Source organism: Punica granatum, chromosome 4 (assembly GCF_007655135.1).
Source record: "Punica granatum isolate Tunisia-2019 chromosome 4, ASM765513v2, whole genome shotgun sequence".
In the NCBI taxonomy this organism is placed as follows: domain Eukaryota; kingdom Viridiplantae; phylum Streptophyta; class Magnoliopsida; order Myrtales; family Lythraceae; genus Punica; species Punica granatum.
The window spans coordinates 17,039,510-17,066,503 of NC_045130.1; the positions used below are offsets into that span (position 1 = coordinate 17,039,510).

The window sequence follows — 26,994 nt, forward strand, 5'->3', positions numbered from 1 at the left end:
AACAGAAGAAGAAGGGATAGATGGGATGGTGTCCTTAGTCTCCAAGATATGGAGCATGGATCCCTAAAATAAAGAAAAGAAGAAAAAGCTTGGCCGACCATAGCTTGAGCCGTGGGCCCCACGAGTGAGCTTGGGCAGTCAGGGAGGCTCAGGTCTTGGTCAGTTGTAGGTTTGATTTTTGTGTCTCAAATGAATGGCGCATTGTCCGATGTCGGCAAGGAGAGGATTCTGTTGAGCCCAATATTGATGCGTTTTTCTTATCCCGATAAACTAGAGGTTCGGAGGCTCGGTTGTTGTTCTTGATTGATTTGGGTGATCTGAACAAAGTTAACCATTTTTTGTCGACTCCCTGCGTTCTGTCGTTTTGATATGCTTTGTTGTCTGGGCAAAACAGTTGACTCTGCGGCCCTGAATACAAATGGTAATTAGGGGACTACTAGGGAACCTGAAGTCAAACTTCTCTGACTGTTTCCCAAGTATCTCGAGGTGTCGGGGTACATTGTGTTCTTCATTTCTTGAAATTAGACCCCGAAGATTTGCCGAGCGGGACCCTTTCGGAGCTAATCAGAGGGCTTACATAATTTATGCAGTTCGATTTGAAATGTCCTCACTGGTCCTTGGGGTCACTAAGACAGGCCGGCCCTGACCTTAGATGTTAACATTTTGCCTGATGAGTTAGCTACTCGGGAATCTCGCTAGAAGGGCCTCTTTTTCCACTTGGGAGTTATTCGTGAGGTAGAGATGATTTCCGAAGAGCAGTTTGAAGAGTGCTCCATGGTCCTGACAACCCTTGGGTTTGGCCAGGGTCTGACCTTAGGTGCTCACGATTCGCTTCATGAGTTGACAACTGGGGAGACTCGTTGGAAGCTGCCTGCGATTACTCGAAAGCTCTCTCGGTCAAGCAAATGATTTGCAGAATGTGTTCAGACGAGCTCCTCATCAGTTTGGCTCTATAAGGGATCTTTGGAGTCTAATATTAGATATTTTTTAGATGGCACGGTGATAAGGTGATGAATAGTGTTGTTGTAGTCTACTTTTGTCTGCCTGAGATCATTTGGGCTCTCCGGTTACTCTCCGAAATTTGTAGGGAGAACCTTGGGGTCTTCTACATTGTTAAGCTCCGAGGTTGTCTAGTAAACCTTGTTGACCCGACTATGAATTATCCAAGGTCTGCCAGGCCACTTTATGCTAGAGTTTAAGAGGGTCGTAACCGAGAGTCCTATTGATGGCCCTCAAAAGCTGATGGACCAAAATGGGATGCTGACATGTGGGAAACGACAGGTAAAGCTAGTGTTTTTACCAGTTTTGAGTTCTCATTCGTGTTTCGAAGATCGGCAAGATGGTTTTTACTAGGAGCCAAGCTAACTCAGCTGCCAATCGTGGAGATGCTAGACGAAATCTGGATTAATATCAACCTCAGGGTAACAATATCCAGCTCCCTCACCGCCGATAGCAACCCCAAGACTGCAGTTCTCAGCCTCCACCGCTCATTGATGCTCCGCTTGAGGGTGATCCTCTAGGTGCGCACCCTCAAGCTAATCCTGGTCAAGAATTGTTGGATGCCTTCCTCCCTAACACTAGAGAAAGGGTCAAAGCTATGGTCTTTCGTCATGAGCAAGAAGTAGTTAAGAATGCTCTTTAGGGGGTAAAAGGTACGCGGAGTGCTCCATCTAGATGTGAGGAAAAATAGGCTCAATCGGAGTGTGCCAAGTCACTTAAAAAGCTGAGGAAGGCACTGAAAAAGAAGAGTGCTTCGCATCAGACTGGGAGATGGTCATAATTGTAATATTTGGAGGTGAGAGTTTAAGCGGAGCCTCTAGTAACGCACGGAGGGCCTACCCACAATAGGTTAAATCTATGGACGTTACCTCCACCCGAAAGTGAGAAGACTTGACGACCCAAGCCAATATCCACCAGGGTGGGGTCCTATGACGTGAAGCGGATCCTTTTTTACATCGGTAGTCCAGCTGACATTCTACTCTTTGATGCGTTCAAGCAAATGGGACTTGCTAAAGAGAGCTTGAAATAGGTCAATGTCCATCTTGTCAACTTCATAGGGAGCATCGCAGAACCATTAGGCTCGATCAACCTACCAGTGGTGTTTAGAAATGAGCCTTAGAGGGTAGATAGAATTGTCAACTTCTCGGTGATGGATCTTTTTTCTAGCTACAATGCAATAATTAAGAGGCCAATGCTCAATGTGATAAGGGCTATCTCTTCAACATTTCATTTCAAGCTGAAGTTTCCCACCAACAATGGAATTAGAGATATTTGTGGTGATAAATCTGTTGCGCGAAGCTGTTGTGCTGCTTCATTAAAAAGGAAATGAAAGGCGGAGCAAACACTCAACGTTGTGTCAGACCCATGCGAAGGTACATTTAGGCCAACTCCAGTTGAAGAATTGGCGGATGTCAAGGTTGGTCCAAAGGGGAAGAAGCTAAAGATGGGCATCACACTTGCACCAGATGTCATGGAGTCACTATTGAACTTCATCTCTTCTCATTTGGACTATTTCACTTGGCAAGCTTCTAATATGCTAAGAATAGACCCCAACATCATCACTCGCTACTAGGGTATCAAGGAGAGAGTAAGACTCGTGGTCCAAAAAGTCAGGCCCCTAGTAGGATAGAGGCTTGACGTGGTGAAACTTGAGGTTGAGAAGTTGAGGAAAGCCAATTTCATTCACAAAGTCACATTTCAAACTTGGGTCGTAAACATGGTGTTGGTAAAGAAGAGCAATAACAAGTAGATGACGTGCATAGGCTATATCGATCTCAATAAGGCTAGTCCCAAGGATGCTTAACCCTTGTCGCGCATTGACTAGCTAGTGGACTCAACAGCAGGTAGTGAGCTGTTGACATTCATGAATGCTTACTCTGGATAAAATCAAATCCACATGCACCCCTTGGATGAAGAACACATTGCATTCTACACAGATAATGGGGTGTGCCACTACAAGGTGATGCCCATTAGTTTAAAGAATGTCAATGAAACTTATTAATGGCTGGTCAATAGGATGTTCGCGAAACAGTTGGGCAGGAACGTGGAGGCTTATGTGGATGACATGATTGTGAAGTCTAGCTTCACCGTCGATCATTACAAGGACTTAGAAGAAATATTTGCGAAGTCGAGAAAGTATCAGATGAAGCTAAACCCTAAGAAATGTGCTTTTGGGGTCCAATTTGGTAAATTCTTAGGCTTCATGATAACACAACGAGGTACCGAGGCCAATCCATAGAAGGTTCAGGCCATACCGGACATGGCTTTGCCTAGGAACCCCCATGATGTCCAAAAGATCATAGGCAGGCTGGCTGCCCTTTGTAGGTTCTTGGCGAAGTCTAGAGATAAATGCCATCCATTCTTCAAGCACTCAAAGGAGTCAGGAATTTTTAGTGGACAGAGGAATGCGAAGCTGCCTTTTCAGCCATCAAGGATCATTTTCACTCATTCCCATCATTAGCGAAGCCTTGAGTTGGTGAGACTTTGTACATTTACCTAGGGTGTCTGAGACAGCAGTGAACTTTGTCTTGGTTCGCGAAGAGGCTAATCAATAGCAGCTTGTCTACTATGTCAACAAGTTGATGCTCCCAACGGAGAAAAACTGCTACGCCATTGAGAAGTGGGTCTTGGCATTAGTAGTTGCTTCGCGAAAGCTCAAACCCTACTTCATGGGCCATCCTATGATTGTGAGGACTGACCAGCCTCTCAAGCAAGTATTTAAGCGTCCAGATGCTTTTGGGCATATGATTAAGTAGGTTGTAGAGCTGGGACAGGCATTGACGGATTTCACTACCGAAGCCACAAGTCTCGCTGAGTCAGAATCAGAGCTAACTCAAGCAACGGGCCTAGAGGACACGCCCTAGACCTTTATGATGGATGGATCTTCAATAGCGAGAGCCTCTGGTGTTGGCTCTATGCTTATTCCCCCAGTGGGGGAGCCCTTGAGTTATGCATTGATCCTCACCTTCCCAGCCACCAATAATGAAGCAAAGTACGAAGTTGTCGTCACTGAGCTCTTAATTGCGAATGGGTTATGAATCACCAACCTCTGTGTGAAGTGCGACTCAGCTAGTCGTTCAACAAATCCTAGACTAGTGTGAAGCCAAAGAGCACAGGGTGAAGAATTCTGCCGAGAAAGCGAAGGGCTTGCTGGCAAGTTTTCCCTAAGTGGTGGTAGAGTTGGCTCCCCAGGAAGAGAAAATGCCCTTGTAGACTCGTTGAGTAAAATTGCAATTGAAGTGTAGAAGCGAAGGGGGTCCACTTTTGGAGCTTCTAAAAAAAGATCAAAGTCACGACAAGGCAACCATCATGAAAATTGAGGAAGAGAAGTCCTGGATGACTCCTATAATCGAGTACCTTGACAAGGTGCTCTCCCGGAAATCCACTGGAAGTGAAGCACTTGAAGATGACTTCAACCCAACACACTTTTCTTGACGAGGTATTTAGAGCCCTTGCTTCGATTTCTCCTACCATGCAACGCTAATTATGTCCTTGGGGAGCTACACGAGGGAATTGCTGGAGCCCATGAAGGGACTAAGATAATAGCATGAAAATCCTTAAGGCAGGGTTATTATTGGCCCACTATGAAAGCTGATGCTAGAGAGCTGGTTCAAAAGTGCAGAAGTTGCCAAGAGTTCGCAAGAAGCATAGGGCTCCCCCAACGGAGCTCACCCCCATTCCAGAGGCGTGGCCCTTCTCTACTTGGGGATCGATATTGTGGGTCCGCTTCTGCTGGCTTCAGGAGCGCGAAAGTTGGTCATCGTCGCAGTGGAAGTGAGTGAAAGCGGAAGCTGCCGCTTCCATCATTGGGAGGACCATCATCAAATTCTTCACAGCCCTTATCAGTTGTTTTGGTATCCCTCATGCTCTGGTCTTAGACAATGGGATGCAATTTGTTGGCAAGGAATTTGATACGTTTTGCAACGAGCTGCAGATCGAACAGAGGTTCACATCTAACTACACCTAGAGAGGGAAATCGGGACACCACCCCCGATCTCCCATTGTGCAGGTGTTCGTGATTCATTCGTGGCTCATGATTTGTGGATTCGCCATTAACAACTCGCACGTGGATTGCTTGTGATCTTGACCTAATTTTCTGGGTCCCAACAGTTACTAGAGAGTGCGTGCACTACTGCGTTATATCCTCTTCAATTGCTTTCTTCCAATGTCACAAGGGTTTCGTGACTTAATCTTGAACGATAGCAACTGGTCTTTGATTTGAAGTTTAATGGTTGTCTTCATGTCAATGAACCTTCGGGCTTGATGCTTATTCAAAGATTCTCCTTTTAACATGAACAGTTTTTAAAAACAAGCGACCATTATTTTCTTTCTTTGCGTCAAAGATTCTTTAGGCTTGGTGATTGATTAGAGGTTTTCCTTTAATTACAAACTACCATTAATTTATTTCTTGGCATTAATGAGTCTCTAGGATTAACGCATGTACAGAGATGCTTCCTTAAACACGAACACCCGTTAATTTGTTTATTCGTGTAAATGAGTCTTCGGGTTTGGTGCAATCAGAGATACTCCATTAAACGCGAATAGTTGTTACTTATTTTGTGTCTTCGTGTCAACGAGTTTCCCTGCGTGGGCCTTGTTCAGAGATGCTCCGTTGAACAGCCGTCACTTTGTTTGTTCGTGTTAATGAGTCTTCACGCTTGACGTTTGCTCGAAGATACTTGGTTAAACAAAAGTTCAAGCCGCATTTGTTGGGAGAAAAAATAACATTAAATGCTCCATTCCTGTTATTGTGAGAAAAAGGAACGCATGTATCCCACAATTTTTTTCTATGCAAAACGGTGATACAAATAAATGCCGACCACTGGACAATGAGATACTGTAATGAGATTATTTGGGTTTGGGTGAACATTTTTTTTCTGGTTTGGTTGGTTGGGTTGAATAGTACTCTCATGAGATTTTACATGTTATACGTAGAACTTCGGTTTAACTTTTTTTTTTTTTTGGATAAATTGGGGTCATAGCCCAAATGCATTAAATAAATAAAGTTACGAAATACAAAGACAACGCATAGTGACCTCTATAAGATCCCAAAACCCATCTAGAGAAACATTAAATCTATGACCCTAAAGAAAGTGTCAGGCATGGTTCGCCACCCAATTCACACATTTGTTACCTTCACGATAGGCATGTTCCGGCACCAACGCCCAATCTCAAAGAAAAAGCTCCCGGATGTCCATGACCAAAGCGGTGCATCCAGGTTTAATCTTTTATTTTGTCTAGACTAACATAAATTACCTAGTGAACGGAAAGTATTTGTCCAATTTCATCATCAACATAGTTTCCTAAGATATATATATATATATATATATATTTATTTATTACCATATAAACTTCAATTTTGCGTACGTGATTGTGCAGATATGAAATTTGAATACTAAACTTGGTAATTAACATCGTAATGTTTGGTATCTAACAAGTAGTACGGGTTTACACTTGTGTAAAATATGATGCATGACATGTGTTACCCGAAAACAAGGAATCCATAATCTTTTTTACCATAGTAGCCCAACCCTCGATATTATCGGACTATTGGGTTTTGGTAATTCCATTTGGCCGCTCGGAATTCACTTGGATCAGAAAATTTTCTTGATTATCTCTAAGTTGTAATTCTATAATCTAAGATGTCTTCATACAAGCATTAGTTAACTACATAAAATGTAGTTGCATCATATACAAAAGATTAATTAGTTAATCTGGTTAAAATATTTTTTATGGATGAACCATTTGGCAAAATAGAGACTGGAATCCGCAAGGAGTCTGTCCCAGGTTTCACTGTTCGTGCATATCTCGGATTTTGACTTGTATGTCATTCCTCACAAGGAGTCTTGAGGTGAGCCATATGCCGTTACGATACTTGTATCCCTTAGATTCCCTGAAAAAACACACGAATTACCTATAAAAGTGATGGTAGACCGTCCAAACAAAAGTTTCCAACAACTATAGCTTAACAAACTTTTTATTGTATAGAGCAGACAACGTAAGTAGGCCAGTTTGGTATAGGAGAGGTAGGCCAAACATAGTAGTGATAAGTTCTGCTCTCGAATGGGGTAAACTACTTTTCCACACCTTACAGATTACTTTACACCAATTGCCACTAAAATGGCGACTAATAATTATTGATCTTGCAAGTCCGGTATGAACATGGAAAGTTGCAAATAGTAGTTGAAATAATTGCAATAACCGTTGTTGTATTCCCCGTTCCTTGTAATGATTGATCTTTGTGTACGATGCAAATATATTGCAACATACAAAGTTGAACTAGTGCTTATATAAAGACATGGTTTTTTAAAGACGTGTATCTTCGCTATTTTTTTTTCTTTGGGATTAAGAATTGATCAACAAACTAATTTTTGTTTTCTATGTATCACAAGGAACATTATGGTTGTCTATGTGTACAACATACCAGCTTACAATCGCCACTTCTTGGGTTAAAATTAGGGAGAAAATTACACCATTTCACTCTCTCTCTTTTTTTTTGCTTTTTTACTCCACAGCATAAAATGAAATAATTTCACCATACATCAAAAATATTTTTGTTTTTTGCACCATGCAGCACATTCCATAAAAAAATTGGATAGAATGCTGACATGGCTTATCCCGACTAATCAGTGGCAGCTCAAGAAGCACTGGAACTCCATCTCAGGCAGCAGCCTTGGTTGCCACTTCCAGAATGCGAGGAAGAAGCTCCCCGGCCTCGATGCGGCCCTATCACTGCAGGATTCCTAGGCGTGGTAGAGTTCGTGTACCAACGAGTCGGATGAAGGAGGTGCACCGAAGAGTTATGCTAGGGCTGATCTAGGGTGCGTCCTTGGGGGAGATCTAGTTCAGCTTACGGAACACAGCGCCGCTGGAGGACTTGATCAACTCTCGGATGTTCAGCTTGAGGTTGGGGAAGGAAGGCGAAGGGAAGCATTCCAACTCGTTGTCGTCGAAGCCCTCAAAGACCCGGAGGTCGTCCTCGTCGACGGAATTGAAGACTCGTTCAGGCGGGCGTCTTTGTAGGGGATTCATCTCTGGCGACGAATTCCAACGATCGACAGGGAGGCGCCGCCGAGGCAGAGGAGACTGAGAGGCAATGATGATGGAGTTGGGACGGTGGACGGAGGAGCAATTTTTTGGCCTAGAAGGTGACTCGTCCTCCTAGAAAGAAGGGAGTGGGTCCCACTCGGGGTGACATGTGCGTCTAGTTGTGCAAGGTTTGTCCTAGAAATCAAATCAAGGCAGCATACCATCCAATTTTTCACGGAATGTTGATGGAATGCTGCACGGTATAAAAAAAATTTCACAATGTTTGGTGAAATTATTTAATTTTATGCATTGGCGTAAAAAAGAAAAAAAAATCGTGACGTAGCGTGTTATTTTCCCAAATTACGGAACTTTTTTTTCTTGTTTCATTTTTCTTTTGCATTTGTTAATTCAAGCTCTCACAGGGGTTAGAGTGCGTTTGTATTTAGAGTTGAGTTGAGTTAAATTTTGATTTTAATTGGTTTGTAATGATTATATTGTTGAATTATGAGAAAAAGTGTGAAAAAGTAATAAATAATTAAGAGAAAGTACTGATTCTGTTGTTGAATTGTGAAAAAATAATTAATAATTGAGAGAATTTAATATTAAAAATTGAATTGAATGGTTAAAAAAATTTTAAAAATAAAAAAAGTAATAATTGTGATGTTGAATTGAAGATAAGTAGAGTTAAGTTGAGTTGAGTTAAAAAAATTTTAAAAAACAAACACACCATTAATGTTTCTCCGAAGAACCACCGTCCTTGCTTGTTGAATCTTGTGGTTCCATTGGAGACCTTGAATCAACAAGCAAGGGCTGTGGTTTTCCAGAGAATAATAAATTACTACAAAAACTTGAATCTGCAACAGCTGCTGAGGCAAATTTTACCTGTTTAATTGTACCTATAGACCACCATAATGTTGCTTGATGTTAAAATACAATGTTTTTCGAGTTAATTATGTATTTACTGTGTCACTGTTCATTGAACCACATGAATGGATGTCTGAATGTGAATGGATGTCCGGATTTCAGTTAGGTACAAAGTTTAGACTGAATTATTACGTATCCGGAAGTTTAATGCCCAGTGCAAATACAGAAAACTGTAGTTGAAACCAGGGGAAGTTCTGAAAGCTCTGATATTGCCGCTTGCGGTCAACTGAATAATAGAAATGGTTTGAGATGAATGGTTAGCTTCCCTTTGATTATACGAAATGAAATGAAATCAAATTAAATGAGATTGAATACAATAAAACTCAGAGCAGAATCCAATCATTTCCTTCTTCAGCAGCCAATTCAGGGAAATACAAAATTAAATGAGATCGAAGGCATACAGAATTTCTGTGTCATTCATGAGTTTTTTTGAAAAAAATAACCTCAACAGTTGTTGGAGTTAATCCTTGGACTGCTTGCAACTACTCCTAGCTTTCATAAACACAGTAAGAGGGCACGGCCGAATGTTAAAATAGGTCGCAGAAGCCAGGTATGCACAGGCAAGAGCCACATACACTTTAAACCAAATGGATGAAAATAATGTGAAATATGTACATGTACCCGTCAAGAAGATGACTCCCAAGGCGTTGATTAGGCACTTTAGGGTGGAGAGTTCTCCTTCAGTCCCCTCATTTGGGAAGTGGCCCTGAGAGTGGAAGTCAGAGAGTAACTTGTCCTTGAGAGAGAACGTTTCGACTAGCCATGACGATACCTCATTCTCAGAAGTAGGGATATCATCGAGTTTGATTCGCCTAATGTGAATGTGTACTTCAGAAGGGTCAACCCCAAAGACATTGTCCAGGAAAGAAGGGCACCGGTGCTTGTAGCCAATTGTCACATCATAGACTGCAGAGAAGAAGAAAGATTCGCTCAGTATGTGTTTGCATCTATTTTGCTCAGTAAGCAAAGTTTTCATGCTATAGTACTGAACTTCCACAAAAAAAAAATCAATGTTGTTATAGATTGACAAATGAGATTACCTGCATCCACAGTGGCGCGCAACTCTTCAAGACATGCATAAAAGCCCTTCGTCTTGGGAAGAAGCACGTATTTCATGATAGGAAGGCCGTTTTCAGCAGCATATTTTTTACTGCGAAGGCACTTTTGCTCACTGCATAATAAGCATACAGTAAGAAATTTATACACGACAAACATATAACAAAGCAAAGCCCGTTTGTTAAAGTAGACTAAAGATAAACCCAATCTGAACCTTTCAGACACCACAGATTCCACATTCTTATCACATAAGTTTCACGTTCACCTTCCTAACGCAGACAGTATAACTCTTTCTCATTGTAATAATACTTGTAACATGCCATTATTCTATAATAGAACCCACCAATAATCCAAGTCATGTCCTCAAATTTCTGCACTTGCTATTAACTATAGAGAGTATCTCTAAGACAACATCGACTTGAGGAAAACCAAAAATAGACTAGTTGAATGAGCTAAAGCACATGAAGAAAGAAGATGAAAAGATTACGTGAAATCTGTGCCTTCGGGGAAAAGAGCCAGCCACAGCGGATCTTGTGGATCTTTAAAAGATGAGAGCATCCGACGCATAATCGGTTCGTCGACCTCCCACTTTCTTTCCACAGAAATGAACTCCAAAATATGGAAGGACCACCCGAATACCGGCAGCTTCATCAAACTACTCTTGAGGACATACTTTATGCAACCCAAACTTCCCTTGCGCATAGCAAGGTCCCATAGGTACATCCAGTCGACTTCCGTTCTATGGTTTGCAATGAGCAAGACACGTTCCCTGGCAGGAACAGTTTCTCCAGAAAAAATCACCTTAGTCCTGTTTATCTTTTCGAACAGAAAAGGCCATAGAGCTAACCACATGGCGAAAAAGAAGGATGTTGTTCTCCTGCTAAAGCGCACGCTGTAAAACCTCAATGCAACAGCGCTCAGGAACCCAAAATAGACCAGCATCATAAAAGCGGTTGAAAGCAGCACCAATAAACACACAACACCTCTTAACACCCTTAGTGGGGTTAAGGAACTGTGCCTATCTCCATCAGCTGGAATGGAAGGCTTAGAAGCTTCCATTTACTCCCAATAAAATCTCGTCAAAACTACAGTGGAACTGCAACTGATTACTCTAAAGACAGCAAAAAGGAGGTACTTTAGCTGTCCTTCGAAGAGAAGATCAGGTACAACTAAAAAAATGTTATGGTCATCCCTGTTTTCCTGCTAAAAGGAGAACAAAGACACGAGATCCCAAAAACAACCATAATGCCCTGGAAAGATCCCGGATTCAGCAAACACCAATCGGCAAGAGAACCAACCCGAAACTGCAGAATAACAACAATGGCTAAAATGAGAAAGATCTCACATTTTAGTAGATTGAGCAAAAGGAAACTAGAAAGTGTAAGTGCAGGTCAATGTCAGTGCAAATGCCTCACTCAGAGAGGGAATCGAAGTATGCCAATCCCCCATTGCAGGAAGTGTAAAGCTATTAAGAAATCAACTACGGATTCACCTCCGGCCGAGAAATAGTAAAGATTGCACAGTTATTTGGCACTCACGTGAACCCTGAACAGCAAGTACCAATCAATCAAAAAGGAGAATTCACGACACCAAAAAGCTTCGCAATCAAAGGTCCCCTTTTGCAGCGATCGGATAACCGATTCATTCCTTCCTTCCTCAATGCTTAAAGGCTACTTCCGAGTCGCCCATTCCCACTAATAAAACAAATATGAGCTCTGAGCTTTCCTCCAATGAGAACAGAGGCGCAATCGTCCTTCAGAAACTCGAGAATGTGTGCATATCGAAAAGGAGAAACTGAATCAAAAAGCTAACCAATCCGAAATCTCAAATCACCTTCGAACACAGAAGAAGCGTCGAGCTACAACCCACCTTCCTCGTGTTCTCACTTCATCCGGACGGGACTGAATCGGGGAGAGAAGGCAGAGAGAAAGAGGACTAGCTTCGACGGAGCTCACCGGCGAGATCTGAGACTCGATCGGTGAGGATCTGCTCTATGTTGGACGCCGTCAACAAAAAACCGATGCTTCGTAGCCATTGACGAAGAAGGAAGATTAGTGAACTGTGTGGAGCTCGGACACTGGAACGCCGTGGGTGATTTACGAGAAAGGGCCTCCAGTTTGGCGGAATTACAGATTCTGCCACGGGGATCTGTTCACCAGTGGCCCCCACCTACCTGCTTTAGAATTAGATTTATTTCATTTTCCAATAAAGTATTAACTGAATGAATAAATTATTGTTATGGCCCAAAAAAAATATATTATTCTGGGCCAGTTTGATAATGACATGAAAAAATCATGTTATCAGCTTCATAGGAATCTGCAGGAAAAATATGACATTGTGGTGTACATGTTAGATAGTGTTTTCATCCGTCCCTTGCACGAGTTTGTTTCTAATAGTAATTATTAATATTTTAGAATTTTCATCAATAACCAAAAAAATTTAATAATAATCCTAATATATTGCTTTAATTTTAAATAATTTGATGGCAATTCTCTTCTCTTTCTTTTTTCTTTTTTCTTTTTTTCTGAGTGAGAGCAATTCTCTTATTTAAGGGTTTAATCGTTAACATTATACAAATTCACTGAATGCATGTGTACAAACTTAATCTAATAATTTTTTTGGAAATAATATTTTGTTATGTCCTTTCAATTATTAATTCTTTTTCTTTTATTTGTGACCCTAATTTTGTAGAATTAGCATCTTGTATTAACCTTTTGAAAATCCTTTATATAGGTCACTAATTATTTTATTTAATATGCATTGTATAGTTATTTAGCTATCAATATGATTTGAAGATATATTAGAAATATATCATTTGAATATATGTTTTAGACATTTTTTGAAATAGTGTCATTGAAAATCCCTATTTTCACATGTAAAACATTAATTTTTGTATTTTTGTAAGTTTATATAATTAATGTGCTGTGACCATTTGTATATGTGCTTAATTAATTGTTTTTGAGTAAATAATAATTATTTTCATATTTTTAATACGTCTTTTATTGTTTTTGAGTAAATAATTTGTATTTTAATTGTATATGTGCTTAATTAATGGTTAGTTCCTATATGTAAATCTTATTTTGGTGTGATTGGAAAATCTTTTTTTCCAAGGTGGCTTTTAATCATTTATACTTTTATTCAATTTAAATTTTTAATAAAACTTATTTAATATTCATTTTCATACTTTTTATTGAATCAATATTGGGGGGACGGGACTTTGTATTTATGATTTACATTTATAAACGGTATTTATTATATATTGAGTGTAATTAAAATTATTATATAAATTTAAATTGACTATTTTACTCCTATTTAGTATGATCATATTTAATGCGATGTGTAGTCCGTTTTACTATATAGATATAGATATGGATTCAATTTAATATTAAATAATGAATCTACATATTAACTGACTATACTGGACTAACCGGTAAAAAAACTATATCAAGGCATTGTCCGCTCCGCTACATCGAAATTCAACTTGTTATGATACTTAAGGTAAAATAGAGTCTATTTTGTTTGCTTGCAAAATTTAATTTAATTTTTCATCAATTCACAGTACAATCGTTACTTTTTTTATTTCTTCAAATTCTCACATATTTTTTTATTTATTTAAATTAATTTTTGATACTAAATTCTTTCAGCTATTTAACATTTTTTTTTTCTCAATTTCAACACTTTTTCTTCAATTCAACAACACAATCATTACTTTTGTTATATTCTTCTTCAAATTCTCTGACATACTTTTTCCAATTACTTTCGTATTCATCTTCTCGAATCAAATTAAATCAAACTTAACTACGTTACCAAACGATACGGAAATCTTTTTTTCTAATGTAAGGGTGACTCGCGAGTTTGCAAGAAATTAAACTTAGAGTTCCACGACACCAGAATAATAGTAATTTCTTAAGTATTGATATTTTTTTTTTATCCAGAATGCAAAATGATCAGTCTATCGGTCTCTCATTGTTTCGTGAGAAAACCATGATTGGATACTCATCGTTGCTATCATGTAAAAGAATATTCCCAGTCGGCCCAATTAAATGGACTCCATCCCTCGAGTTGCCTACTCGTAGTTTTAATGACGTGAGCCGCGATAATTATTCAGGAAAGAATTGGGATCGCCTATTATTATTATTATTATTCAAGAAAATAATAAATGATGATGATGATGATGATAATAATAATTATTATAATTATAATAATTGAAAGTTTGTACATTTTGGGTGAACTGCAGCCTTCAATGGATACTATATACGTTCGAAGAATTGCGAAGTTCACTTCCACTTTGCATAGAACCTCTCATCGCTCCACATCAACATCCGATTCAGAGGGACGCGGACGTTCCGCTGCTTCAGGTGAAGATGCCTCGGCGCGATCCGCTTCCTCAAGCTGAACCCGAAATACTGCGGGAACCCCTTCAGCTCCTCCACGCTCCTCTCCATCTCCTCCACCAGGTACTCGTACTTGGGCCTCAGGTTCTCCTCTATGCTGTACCCGAATATCGCCGGCAGCCTCGCGCAGACCGTCGCAGATTCTTCGTACTTCAGCCCGATGCTCCTGAGGAACCTGATCTTCGCGCGGAGCTTCTCGACCTGTGTGTTCAGCAAATGCGCATTCAAGGTGGTCGGAACGTTCAGTTTCTCGACGCCCAGCTGCCTCAGATAATCGAGGGCAGGCTTAAGGCGGTATTCCACATTGGAGAGGAGGATTTGCGGGTGTCTCGTGATCAACCCGCACGATTCTTGAGCCGATGCCACTACGTCGTTGGCCAAGAACTCGAAGACGGGTTCGGTTTCTGCCGGGTCGAAGTCGGGGGAGAAGAGCTGCGGACAGAGGAAGGCGATTCGGGGGAAGTCCGAATCTGAGAAGCCCTTCGACTGGAAGAAATCGACTCTGGCGATCAATTGGTCTACAGCTTCCGGTGAGGGTAAAGTGTGGAGCTTGGCTTTTGGGTCGATTAGCCCGAGCGTCCTGAGGTACCGGAGGTTCACGCGGTGGGATGTTCGGAATTTGATGTAAAGAGGAGGGTTTTGGGAGGGAGAGGGAGTCTGGGAAGTTAGGGGTTTAGGGGAAGAAACAGAGGAGAGGGCGGCAGACAGACACAGAGAGTAAACCATGGCTGGTGTTTGAGTGCAACTCTTTAGTTAGTTCTGTTTCTTTAGCGGGAAAAGTTAACATTTTTGTGTGGTGCTGATTGTTCGGGTGGACCAGAAGATAAGGTCGGGATAATTAAATCAGACAATCCTTTAGGTTGTGGGAAACCATTGGAGATGTTCTCACTTCCGAAAGCCCATATTAGTCTTTTTACAATTTTGGCAAGGATAAACTAGAAAAGGCCATGCGCTGAGCTCAAAGGGGTTGTGCTCTATCTCCTCCCATGGAGTCTCTTCACTCTATAAATCGCCTGAACCCATCTTTGCCCAGAACCCTTTTCATCCCCTGCAATGCCCAGATTCACAGTCTCTGCAACAGAAACAGAGCCCTCCACTTCAGGGTTTCTTGTAAGCTGAAATCCTCCCTGGATGCCAGGAAGAATGCGAAGCTTGTGTCTCAGAAGATTCTGCTCTCTGAGAAGGTGCCGCCACCACTGGCCGAGGAAAAGGGTGACCTTGCGGGTGATGGCGGGGAAGAAGCAGGAAAGTCGGGAAGAGGCGGTGGTGTAGGATTAGTTAAGAGGTTTTCCAGAAGGGTTTTGGCTGTTCTATCTAACTTGCCTCTGGCAATTGGAGAAATGGCCACGGTCGCTGCTCTCATGGCTCTTGGTACTTTATATTATTATGGCTCTTTAATCAGTAATGATCAATATTTTTGTCATTCCAACTGAAATTTTACTTCTTTTATGAACCACATTAGCTTCATCCACCTAAAGATTCATTTCTTCTCTATCCAGTTCTATAACTACATTTTCGGGTTTTAGGATCAAGAAAGCAATGTATTTTATCTTCTTTCATCACTGAAACAAACCATACAATACATTCCTGTCTTCTTACTATGAAATCTTGAACATGTCTCCTTTCCAGTCATTTGCCCAATTTTCTCGTAGTGAAAGATTAGGATATTTCTGTTGACTGCATTGCAAAATTTTTGGTTCCCTCTTGCTTGAATTTCGGTTAAATGAGCTGGCTATGAGATTTATGGAGCTTTTGTTTGCACTTTATGATGTTTGGATTCACGCTATTAAATGATCTCCACTATGCAGGAACTGTGATTGATCAAGGCGAGGCTCCAGGATTTTATTTCCAGAAATACCCAGAAGAAAATCCCGTATTAGGATTCTTCACGTGGAGATGGGTTCTTACCCTTGGGTTCGACCACATGTTCTCATCTCCAATTTTCCTAGGAATGCTGGCTCTTCTTGCCGCTTCTCTCATGGCCTGCACTTACACCACTCAGATCCCCATCGTTAAAGTCGCGAGAAGGTTTGATGTATTTGTCCAATAATAAATGTATTCTTCATTTGCTAACCCATCGAAGCAACTTTATTAACATGATTTATTTGTATGAATAGATGGAAATTTATGAGTTCTCCAGAGGCCATTCGCAAGCAGGAATACTCGGACACTCTTCCCAGGGCATCAATTGAAGATTTGGGCGTCATTTTGATGGGTGCAGGATATGAGGTAGGTTGATCTATGCTTGGTGTATGATATTGGCGTACGCTTTGATCAATTTGAGTTTTTACGAGATATGCTACTTAATGTGTCACCAAGGCACACCTTCAGTTCCAGTCTTGGTAAAATCCTACTTATGTTTCTGTTCAATTCTCTTCCATGTTGCTCTAGAGTAGGAACCGCAGCTCAAATTAAAGCCATGAAACAAGTAGCTGGAAAATGTGTCAGCAGTCCCACAAAGGGATAGATTATTCCATTGAAAATTATAAATGTTGGTTAATCTGGCTAACATTGAACTTGAGTTCTATCTGCACCAAGCAAGCCCAGTTAATACGTGAGGGTAGCGCTAAAGTTTGTGTCATGTGCATTATGAAAGTTTCTGCAAGGTTAAGGTTTCAAGAAGTCAGGCCACTTAATAGCCACTGATTTGTGTTTTTAAAGATAAAGTTGTCTTATTGTTAATGACATTGGCATTGCTGAAGACTTCATGTGCTTTAATCTCGTTGGAGTATAGCATTTGAAAAGCTGTAAACCATCAGCATACATGTATTTTGATTGTTTACTCTCCCTGCCTTTTTTTTTTATCACGACTTAGTTAAGCTACATGTTCAATCGTGTCGGTGTTAGTTAATACTTTCTAACTATATGCTTTAGGTGTTCCTCAAAGGGCCATCTTTATATGCTTTTAAGGGTTTAGCTGGTCGATTTGCCCCCATTGGAGTACATTTGGCGATGCTTCTGATAATGGTGGGCGGTACTGTTAGCGCTGCAGGAAGCTTTAGAGGCTCTGTAACAGTTCCACAAGGGTTGAACTTTGTCATTGGTGATGTGCTGGGTCCCAGTGGTTTTCTTTCAACTCCAACTGAAGCTTTTAATACTGAAGTACATGTCAACAGATTCTACATGGACTATTACGATAGTGGAGAGGTACGTCTCACCTTTTCATGTGGAAAAGATTGAAGTTATCTCGAGAGCCTTTGTTATATTGATATTATAGATTATAGTTGGTTGATCACATCTTTTTTAAAGGACATAGTAGTTTCACAAGCATAACTGAATCTTCTTCAATTCTTTACAGAACAATTGTTCTTTTCCGATTTCTTAGCTGTAGGCTGGATCTGTTTTGGGATATATTGGAATCATTGAGCTTGAATTGATTTTATGCTTCTTCAAATAGTTCATAGACCTCAAGTTCATAGTCCAATTACCAAAATTAAATGTTAATTAAATTGACATGGAAATATGCCATAACTTGGCAGAATCCTGTAACCCTGCTATTGTAGTGGATGATGTTTTTAGGCTCTCTTGATGGTGACTTTTGCCCTCTTCATTTGTACGTGCAGGTTTCGCAATTTCACACTGATCTTTCGCTGCTAGACCTCAGTGGAAAGGAGGTGATGAGAAAGACAATCAGTGTGAATGATCCTTTAAGATACGGCGGGATTACCATATACCAGACAGATTGGAGCTTTTCCACCCTGCAAATACTCAAGGATGATGAAGGACCTTTCAATTTGCCCATGGCACCTCTACAGATCAATGGGGACAAGAAACTTTTTGGGACCTTCTTACCCACTGGAGATGACGATTCCCCCAAGGTCAAGGGAATGTGAGTATTTTTACCGACTTTATATATTGTATTTGCGGGCTTCCTGCAATGCAGGTGCTAAGGATCAATTGGAGGACTGTATTAATTCATTTTCTTACCCTGTTTTTTATCTCCTTTCTAATTCCGAAGAGGAAAGTTGTAAAACAATGCATTACTGTGGAAGTTCACCTTATGCCTACTTCATTTTATTTATTTATTTATTTATTTATTTTCCTTCTTGTATGATTCTCAAATCTGCAAAAGTAAGGCTCTTGCTTTTGAAGATGGTATATCACCAAAGATTTTTTAAGGTTCTTCTGTACTTTTGATAATGATAAAGCTTTTTTTATCTTTTAAATCTGAAAAGTTGGAAACCGAATGTCTATGTTGACATTACTTCTCTCATTTTTCTTCTATGGTCAATTATTTTATTTTCTATTCCTTGCCATAGTCTTATCTCCTTTTTTCCTTCCTCAACTTGCGCCATTTCAGATCTATGCTTGCCCGGGATCTCCAATCGATTGTTCTGTATGACCAAGATGGGAAGTTCACGGGAGTAAGACGGCCTAACTCTAAGCTTCCCATTGACATTGGTGGCACAAAAGTTGTCATTGTAGATGCCATAGGCAGTTCCGGTCTCGACTTGAAGGTGATGAAAATTCTCTTCCTGCAAAAGTTGTTCTCAAACACATATTTACACATCAAAGCTAAAAGATCAACTCCTGATGCAGACTGATCCAGGAGTGCCTGTCGTGTATGCTGGGTTTGGAGCTCTGATGCTCACAACTTGCATCAGCTATTTATCTCATGCTCAAGTGAGAGATTCTATTTTGCTCCACATTAATCTGCTTTGCTTACTAAGATTATCTACATTTGTTCTATCACTTGCTTGCCAAGTCAAAAGTATTTCAGTTTGCGGATGATAGCATGGGATCATATAATTTGCTTTACAAATCATGGACTAGACTTGAATCATGAGAGGTTAACACAAAAGTATTGAAGTTTGTTCCTCTCCTTATGGTCTTGAGTCCAAATCCTGTTGGGAGGCCATGAAAAGTAACCCCATGAGATGGCGATGGAACGGGGCCAGTGTACGCATTGATGATTAGGATTTTCTCGCATGTTTTATAGACCATGTAAATTTCTTGAGGGAGGGTGTAGTATGTGTGCTGAGGGCACGTTATCAGATAATTGTGCGTAGATAGCAGTACCAGCGTAAATGTGATGTTGGTTCATACTCTGAAATTAAATGATTGACGTGTGTTAACCAGTTATTGTGTTTCTTACGCAAACTTTGGCTGTGGCCTTGATATATTGCCAGATATGGGCGATGCAAGATGGAACTGCAGTGGTTGTCGGGGGAAAGACGAACCGAGCAAAAGCCGAGTTCCCTGAGGAGATGAACCGGTTGCTCGATCGAGTTCCCGAAATAGTTGAATCCCCTTCCAAGAATCCCGAAGGTGTAGGCAGTTGATTTCCGAGGCACAAACGTATGGATCCTAACTTCCATTCAATTGTGTCCGGGTAGGTGGACGAAGTTCTGCCTGCTCCATTTGATTGAGGCGGAGCCAATTGCATGACTCAGGGAAACAGTTGGATCGATTCTTTCTTCGATTCAATTGATATTGTTCTCGTCAAGTTCGTCTCCTGAAATTTGCAAAGGGAGAGCCTCTATCTCAGACGCATTGAGGACGTCCCTGAATAGCCTCTCCTTTTTCTTTTTTATTTTGGTGGCACACTAAAAGTACAGTTGGGAGATTCACTTAAATGTATACTAGCAATTATAAAATTGAAAATCGATGAAGGCAAATGGGATGTTCTTCTCCCTTTCCCTGCCCCCGGTATCAGTAATTCTCAGGAAAACGAAGAGACTGATGTTGAAGATGATCTCAAGTCATCTGGCTCTTTTGTACTTGGCCCAACATGCATATTATGAATAGAGGTAATTGACCCATGTTGGTCATAGGCCTCACAGAGACCAACTATCCTGCTTTAAGGAAGGAAATGTCAACAGATCAGAGTGATAACTGTCAATCATCAACATCATTGAGCGTTCGACTAACGGACCAAGAATCCCAAAGCAGCGACTGAAGCGGCAAAAGTGATTCAGACGAGGAAGCTGGAAAAGGCCCAGAAAATGTTGATGATACGAGGACACTTTCCAGCCACATCATGCAGCAAAGACCAAGGTTCATTAGCATTTTCTGTGATTTCATTATATTACTCGATAAACATCATATGAAACGCAATTTGATCATTACCATCATACATCGACTACTTGCTTGCACAACATGATATAATGGTCCTGAAGAATGTTTCTCATAAAACAAGCTTATTCAAACCATAAACTATCCATCTTTTTACAAATTTGGCAAGTTACAGCTGAGTTTTGTCACAGCAGATGCTACACTGATAGATATCAATGGCCAACAGCATAAAAGAAGAGCCGATTAAGTATCTTGGGCCCTCCATGGACCAACAAAGGGACTCAGTAAATTTCACGGGACCTGCAGAACCCGTGCTTCTACGCCAGCTGCAAAATCTCTTCACGTTTGATGTCGAAGATCTTCACCAATACGTCTTCAACGACCTGATCCAGTAACAGGGTGAGAGGCCGGGTTATGGCAATGATGCTAATCGCTTGGAAGTTGCGACACAGTTTCCCAGAGAGAAGCTGAAGAAGTTACGAGGAACTCACCTTGTCAGGTGTAGAGGCTCCAGAAGTCACACCAATTGTGATGGGACCCTCGGGTAGCCAATTTTCTTTCTCCACCAATTCCCCATGCTATTTTGACAGAAATAGAATGATGCAACACGTGAGTAAAACGGGTTCAATTCAGAAAGAAAAAGGAAAATATAGTGGAAATTTTAGTTCTCAGACTCTTTTTTTTCTTTCTTTTTTTTTTTTTTTGGCGGGGGGGTTTGTGCTGTTAGATAAATGAAAAGAGAGAAATGTAGTTCTCAGTCTTACCAACAGTTTATAAGCTATTCTGTTTCCTGGACCTATTCTCTGGTCACCATCAATCCAATAGGAAGGGATCCCACGTTCCTCTGCGATCTCCTGCAGGTGGGAGGTGTTGCTCGAGTTAAACCCTCCGACAACCACCATCAGATCCAACTTTTGTTCCACCAGCTTGTACATAGCATCTTGTCTCTCCTGTCAAAAAGAGCACAATTTGGATTCTTTTAGCAGTATTTTAACAAGGCAGACCATGCTTATCAGATATATATGCACAAAGTAATTCTTCCTCCTCAGGTAATCTTGTTTCATTACTACCATGTTTGGTCAAAAATCTTCAAGACAAAAGCAATAAACGTCCCTTAACAAAGTCTGGATAAGTAATATACCAAGATTGCATAAATGAAGAGTGCTGTACCTGAGTAGCATCACAGATTGTGTTGAAGGGCATGAAGTGCTCATTGACATTTTCCACTCCATACTTGCGCATCATAGTTTTCTCCACCGACTTTCCTGTATAATATAAACCATAATCTGATTAAACAAGAAAACAGTTCGCGGAGATATAGATAGATTTAGGTGTCAAGACTGGAATTTTACCAATCTCTTCAGTCTCGCCCTTAAGCATTGTGGTTTGATTGGCAACGCCAACTTTTATTAAATCCTTGTCAGGATCAAACCCCTTGGAAACCGCAAGTTTGAATTTCTGCATGAAAATCAATAATTACCATGTCAACTGGTTTATAAACTTAAAAGGTCTGATCCTAGTGAGAAACGAGGGAAGAATCAGCATACAGAAGTACCTCCATGAATGCCTCTCTGGTAGAGCTAGATCCATCAAGTTGACCACCAAGGATGTAATCACATACATATGTTGCCTAGTTAAGAGAAAAGTGTTCATCAGAAAAATGAAGATGAAGTTATAAACATTAGAAATGCCACACGACTAATTCAATGATAAAGGCTGCTACTTGAGACATTACCTCCTTCATATTCTTCACAACGATATATTTCTTAGCAAATGATGAGGTAGCTACGGTTTCTTCATGGCCATATTTACCATGAATTATTGAAGTGTAGTCACCTTTCTTGTGCTTTTCAACCACATTCCAGACCTTCAACGAGATTTTACAAGTATTTAATAGTCTGAAAGAGAGGTTGGACAAACAATTCACAAGCTACAAACATCTAAATTTGAACAGCGAGCTGCTGCCAAACACTGTAGACATACCTTAGTCACCCATGGGCAGGTTGTATCGACAATCTGTACGTTTCTCTCACTCAGAATCCGCATCTCTTCAACTGCAGCTCCAAAAGCAGGGAGAACAACAACATCGCCTTTGTCAACCACATGAAATTGTTTCTGCCCCTCCTCAAGAGGAATAGTCTCAACCTCCATCTCCTCTAAACGCTGCCATAGAGAAAATAATTCGCTTAGAGATTCATTTGATGATCTTATTTAATAGAATTTTCCCCACACATACTCCATACAAGGAATCAGTTCTTCTAGTTAGAAGCCACAACCAAGGACAACCCCTCTGGATCTTATAAATCATACTCCACGTACAAGCATGCCAGAAATGCCAAAACCAAATTTGAAAAGCCATGAGCTTATGGCATAGGTGCCGCAAGCCCGTAGTAATGATATATGTAGTGATGGAACAGCATAAGATTTCACTTCATGGGATACATACCCTGTTGACAGTAGGGTTGTGGATAATCTCATTGGTGAGCCAGATTTTCTCCTCAGGGAACTGCCTCCTAGCTTCATAAGCAATCTGGACAGCCCGCTCTACACCCCAGCAGAATCCATACGCGTCCGCAAGCTTCACTGTCACGTTACCCCATGTGTACTCATACCCATTTTCCTTCAAAGTCTTTATGACATCACCTGCCAAGCTCCAATAAATAGATAATCAGCGAAAGAACATAATTTGAAACAGTCACACGAGCTTCAAGAACAAATTCCACCACCCAAATTCTTTGCCATTTGGAAACTCTCGAGCCAATGACCAGATGATAATCATCCGATATCTACTCAGAACACGAGCCCCATCGTGGATAAATCCGAAGCATAAGAATTACGAATTCAAAGATCATTGTACTATAGCTCAGACTGTCAATAGTCATCAAGATCATTACTCGATACATCAACCCGAGCATCTTATCCGATATTCCTCAATCAATCACACAATCGACCCAAGAACACCGTTCACCCAATCAGCGCTGAAGTCAACGCAGCTCAGTAAGCAAACAAGCAGGGGGAGGTGGAGGACTCACTGGTGTACTCCCGATCCATGAGCTTATCGATCTCCTCCTTGTGGCCGAACCCCTTGCGGTTGTAGTTCTTGCTTCTGGTGAGGTTGTGCCTGAACACCTTGGGGTCGAACTCCGCCTCCACAGCGGCGGACGAAGGCGAGGCCTCGCCGGAGCACCGCACGGAGAAGGGGGGCTGCTTCCGGCAGCGGAGCGCACCGGCGCCTCCTGCGAGGGCGTCCGGCGGGACGGCGAGGTCGGTCCGGGAGGGGAAGCGGCAGAGATGGAGGGACATCGCCATGGGGGGAGGGGGCGCGCACGTGCAGGAGAAAATGGAACACGGAAACCGATCAGAGAGAGGGCGGGTTGGGGTGTGGTCTTGCCCGAAGTCCTAACGGTGTGGTGCGCATTTTATCCTCATTGTACTTTTGTGGGACTTCGTGTCTCACGACTCCGCTAGCAGACAAAATTTTTTTTAAAAAAATTAATTAATTAACAAAATTATTGAGGTGAAAAAACGCTCGTGTTTGGTGTTTTTCTTGTTTTTCGTGTCCCACGACTCCGCTAGCAGACAAAATTTTTTTAAAAAAATTAATTAATTAACAAATTATTGAGGTGAAGAAACACTCGTGTTTGGTGTTTTTCTTGTTTTTTATTATCATTTTTTACGTGTCTTTGGAATTTTGTGGGGGAGAGGATCCATGGATCGAAGATTCCTAATACTACTCGGTTTATTTTATTTCTTTCGTTTTTTATTAATATTCCTAGCCGTTATTACCTCCTTGTGAAATTACAGAAAAGGGCATACGATGTTTACTTGAAAATTTTCGCATTTTTTTCCGATTAGAAGTGGGATTCATACGCCTAAGTGATGATGAGAAAACACCACCTCAGTTGGTCCTTTAACCCAAAAAAATAAAAGGATAGATTCCACCCGTTTCTCTTTTGAAGTCTCAATTTTGAATTTTGTGAGCAGAAAAATCTATGATATGAAGAGTTTAACCCTTTAAAGAGTCTAATGAGCTCAAATCCAAATTAATCTAACACTCTTTGCATTTCAATAGCAAGTGATGCACGCCCTTAAAATGAAAATGGTGATAAGAGAAGGGAATTGAAAGGGCATAAGGTTCTACTAGGTTGCCCGCTCAAACTTGCAAAAATTTGCAAATTTTCCAATATATTATGTCGAGTTTTTTTTAATGAAATTATCTTATTTTACTCCAACAGCCTACCTAATAATAAGGTTACCAAAGCCCTCACTTTAAGCCTTCAATTTTAGGCCATATAATTCATGCCCATTTTAGAATTTTCATATAATGGAGGAAAATTTTAAACACTATAATAGAGTACTTACCCATAATTGATTAAGGCCCCTCATAATAATTTAACTAACTTAATTTCTAATAAACTTATTTGACACAACAATTCCTAATAAATCTCTTTTTTCCACTTATGTATGAATTACTTACTATAACATAATTAATTTCATTTAATTCCTATTTTTTCTCTCTATTGACCTTCCCAATTTATTACTAGTTTTCCCCAATCCCTAATTATTTTCTTAGCAATCATCTTTTTTTATCGAATAACCTGACAACCTTTCTCTTTATTTTTATTTATAACTTTTAAGTTTTTTTCAGTCTTTTTTCAAAATTATTTTACTTTTATTCTGATATAGGCAACAAAGAAATAAAAATTTGAGCACCGAAAAAGAAGAAATAAAAATTCGTTTAACATGATTGAAATAAAATATTAGGAGAAATTTATCATAAAAATTAATTATTAATTTGCATCCCAAAAATTAAATAAATTTCAAAAGAAAATTTTGGTATTGATTTAATTAAATATAAATTCAAGGTCTCATATTAATTTTTCGTTTTAGAACTCTAACTCTCTTGGGCTGCCCCTGATTCCACAATTTTATGATTCATTTTTGCCTCCTATTGAATATCGACTCCCTTTGGACTAATTTTCTAGATTCATCTACTGGTAAGAAGTCAATAACTGAATTCTGGAAATTTTGAGTCTGAGTTGCGTTCGACTAAAGCCCTTTCTCTACAAATTTTTGTTATACCACAAAAGTCATAGTAAAATTACATTAGATGGTGTTCACAACACTTGCTAATTCGTTTTTAATTATGTTGATTGATGAAAAAAATACATAGAAATCAGGGGGGATGGGTCAAAAATATCATCGATCAGATTTTATCTATACTTCTTTGCTATTACAAAAGGAAGAAGAAATCTAGTTTCTCTTTTTTATTTACTCACAACATCAGTATACCATTTTAATACGTATTCACCTTAAACCGTCAAAATATTTTGATACACTTTCAATATATTTAAAATATAAAATATATAATGATAAATTATCATATTTAGCATGGATATAATTTTTAATTCAAAATTAAGTTTAATTTTGCATGTGACGCAGGTCAACCTTTATTATATAAATTAATAAAAGAAGTATTTAACTTATTCTTTTCTTATTATAGGTCACGGGATACCCTCTTAACCTATTAGTTAAGATTCAATCCTCATTTGATCAAAAGAGTAGTTTGTCTCTTTAACCACATATTATGAAGCTTGAAGGTACCCCTTTATCTCAATTACAATTTTTGAAAGTACCCTTAGTAAAATAAATTCAATTAAGAATAACCATTAAGTAAACGTGTATTTAAAATTTTATTCGATCAATTACCCATTTCAATCCTATTTTCTGTCCTTCTCTCACCCACGCTCTCCCATCCCAACTTTTTTTCCTCTCTCATCCGTCTATCTCTATTATTTTCATTTAAAAGTTTTTTAAGTTATATGTCAAATTAACTTAATTAAAAAATTGGATTGTGCAACAATATTTTAACTTGGCAAGTTGATTCCGGATTTTAATGAGAAATAAAATTTATTTTTTAAACTATGTATATTTTACTATTTTAATTTATAAATTTTAATCACCCCATACGTAGCAATGTTTCAATAAGAGCACCTCGTAAATTTTGAACTGTCAGGTTTTGGTTTATGTAAGTTTTTAGCGCCAAATTCAACCAACTGCCTACTTGTCTTTTTCAATGCAATTTGGGCCGCAGAACAGATCCGAGAGGGCCTTTCTGTTGGTCTTTTTCTGTAGCCACTATATCAATAAATAATCATTTATAATAGCCATAAATATTTCATTTCAACTTAATAATTCTGGTGGATAACAGTACAAATGTATCAATCAATCGACCATTCTCGAATCTCTTTTCCTTGTGTAGCTCAATTGAGTAGGAAAGCCTCTATATATGTGCTAGATATATCTTCTGGCAAGATCCTAAGATATTTGTGGATGTCAGAAAAAATATGTTGACCCCCATGAAATAGAAGCCATAAAAATATGTTCTTTTTCCACAATTTTCATACATCCTAACAAGGACCGAGTTCGACATGTTCGTAGAAGATTGATGAACAGTCTCGAAGGATAATTCGTCTAAAAGCTATATATTACTACATAGGCTTCATTTTTTTCTGATGAGTATACGACATAGGCTCATGAAATTAAATAAATGATGCCCGAATTTTAAACTGAATTT

At 39.8% G+C, this 26,994-nt stretch overlaps 4 protein-coding genes across 9 annotated transcripts; 1 reads left to right on the forward strand and 3 right to left on the reverse strand.

The window, feature by feature from the left end:
* Positions 1 to 9,275: 9,275 nt before the first annotated feature.
* LOC116205474 (probable 1-acyl-sn-glycerol-3-phosphate acyltransferase 5) lies at positions 9,276 to 12,060 on the reverse strand. Of its 5 annotated transcripts, none has more exons than XM_031538093.1 (4): positions 11,878 to 12,060; positions 10,496 to 11,802; positions 9,993 to 10,123; positions 9,276 to 9,858 (listed from the first exon to the last, which is right to left on the reverse strand). In XM_031538093.1, exons 2-4 carry the CDS (start codon positions 11,065 to 11,067, stop codon positions 9,413 to 9,415), a joined length of 1,149 nt encoding a protein of 382 aa, XP_031393953.1. In that variant the 5' UTR covers positions 11,068 to 11,802; positions 11,878 to 12,060; the 3' UTR covers positions 9,276 to 9,412. The 5 variants fall into 5 exon arrangements, with proteins under 5 accessions (XP_031393953.1, XP_031393952.1, XP_031393954.1 ...); XM_031538092.1 differs by having other exon boundaries at positions 10,496 to 11,702; positions 11,842 to 12,060; XM_031538094.1 differs by having other exon boundaries at positions 10,496 to 11,312; positions 11,878 to 12,059.
* Positions 12,061 to 14,171: 2,111 nt separating this feature from the next.
* LOC116203274 (transcription termination factor MTEF1, chloroplastic) lies at positions 14,172 to 15,156 on the reverse strand. The gene has a single exon (XM_031534947.1). The coding sequence runs from the start codon at positions 15,126 to 15,128 to the stop codon at positions 14,286 to 14,288; it is 843 nt and encodes a 280-aa protein (XP_031390807.1). The 5' UTR covers positions 15,129 to 15,156; the 3' UTR covers positions 14,172 to 14,285.
* A 154-nt stretch (positions 15,157 to 15,310) lies between these two features.
* Positions 15,311 to 20,047, forward strand: LOC116203271 (cytochrome c biogenesis protein CCS1, chloroplastic). 2 transcript variants are annotated; one of them, XM_031534944.1, is made up of 8 exons: positions 15,311 to 15,773; positions 16,211 to 16,430; positions 16,520 to 16,631; positions 17,277 to 17,549; positions 17,966 to 18,231; positions 18,703 to 18,859; positions 18,942 to 19,025; positions 19,532 to 20,047. In XM_031534944.1, the coding sequence occupies exons 1-8, from the start codon at positions 15,389 to 15,391 to the stop codon at positions 19,682 to 19,684; spliced, it is 1,650 nt and encodes a 549-aa protein (XP_031390804.1). In that variant the 5' UTR covers positions 15,311 to 15,388; the 3' UTR covers positions 19,685 to 20,047. The 2 variants fall into 2 exon arrangements, with proteins under 2 accessions (XP_031390804.1, XP_031390805.1); XM_031534945.1 differs by having other exon boundaries at positions 17,313 to 17,549.
* A 397-nt stretch (positions 20,048 to 20,444) lies between these two features.
* On the reverse strand, positions 20,445 to 23,829 carry LOC116203273 (4-hydroxy-3-methylbut-2-enyl diphosphate reductase, chloroplastic). Its single transcript, XM_031534946.1, has 10 exons — positions 23,450 to 23,829; positions 22,864 to 23,060; positions 22,401 to 22,580; positions 22,153 to 22,284; positions 21,973 to 22,047; positions 21,770 to 21,875; positions 21,588 to 21,682; positions 21,182 to 21,367; positions 20,909 to 20,995; positions 20,445 to 20,800 (listed from the first exon to the last, which is right to left on the reverse strand). The coding sequence occupies exons 1-10, from the start codon at positions 23,724 to 23,726 to the stop codon at positions 20,735 to 20,737; spliced, it is 1,401 nt and encodes a 466-aa protein (XP_031390806.1). The 5' UTR covers positions 23,727 to 23,829; the 3' UTR covers positions 20,445 to 20,734.
* Between the last annotated feature and the right edge of the window lie 3,165 nt (positions 23,830 to 26,994).

Coding starts and splice junctions, on each gene's coding strand:
- LOC116205474 (XM_031538093.1), bottom strand. CDS start 11,067: ATGGAAGCTTCTAAGCCTTCCATTCCAGCTGATGGAGATAGGCACAGT. Junction 10,124..10,495: donor CCCGAAGGCACAGATTTCAC/GTAATCTTTTCA, acceptor CTTATTATGCAG/TGAGCAAAAGTGCCTTCGCA. Junction 9,859..9,992: donor GCGCGCCACTGTGGATGCAG/GTAATCTCATTT, acceptor TCTTCTCTGCAG/TCTATGATGTGACAATTGGC.
- LOC116203274 (XM_031534947.1), bottom strand. CDS start 15,128: ATGGTTTACTCTCTGTGTCTGTCTGCCGCCCTCTCCTCTGTTTCTTCC.
- LOC116203271 (XM_031534944.1), top strand. CDS start 15,389: ATGGAGTCTCTTCACTCTATAAATCGCCTGAACCCATCTTTGCCCAGA. Junction 16,632..17,276: donor TGATGGGTGCAGGATATGAG/GTAGGTTGATCT, acceptor TATATGCTTTAG/GTGTTCCTCAAAGGGCCATC. Junction 18,860..18,941: donor GTTCCGGTCTCGACTTGAAG/GTGATGAAAATT, acceptor CTCCTGATGCAG/ACTGATCCAGGAGTGCCTGT.
- LOC116203273 (XM_031534946.1), bottom strand. CDS start 23,726: ATGGCGATGTCCCTCCATCTCTGCCGCTTCCCCTCCCGGACCGACCTC. Junction 21,876..21,972: donor CCAGAGAGGCATTCATGGAG/GTACTTCTGTAT, acceptor ATTTTCATGCAG/AAATTCAAACTTGCGGTTTC. Junction 21,683..21,769: donor GGGCGAGACTGAAGAGATTG/GTAAAATTCCAG, acceptor TATATTATACAG/GAAAGTCGGTGGAGAAAACT.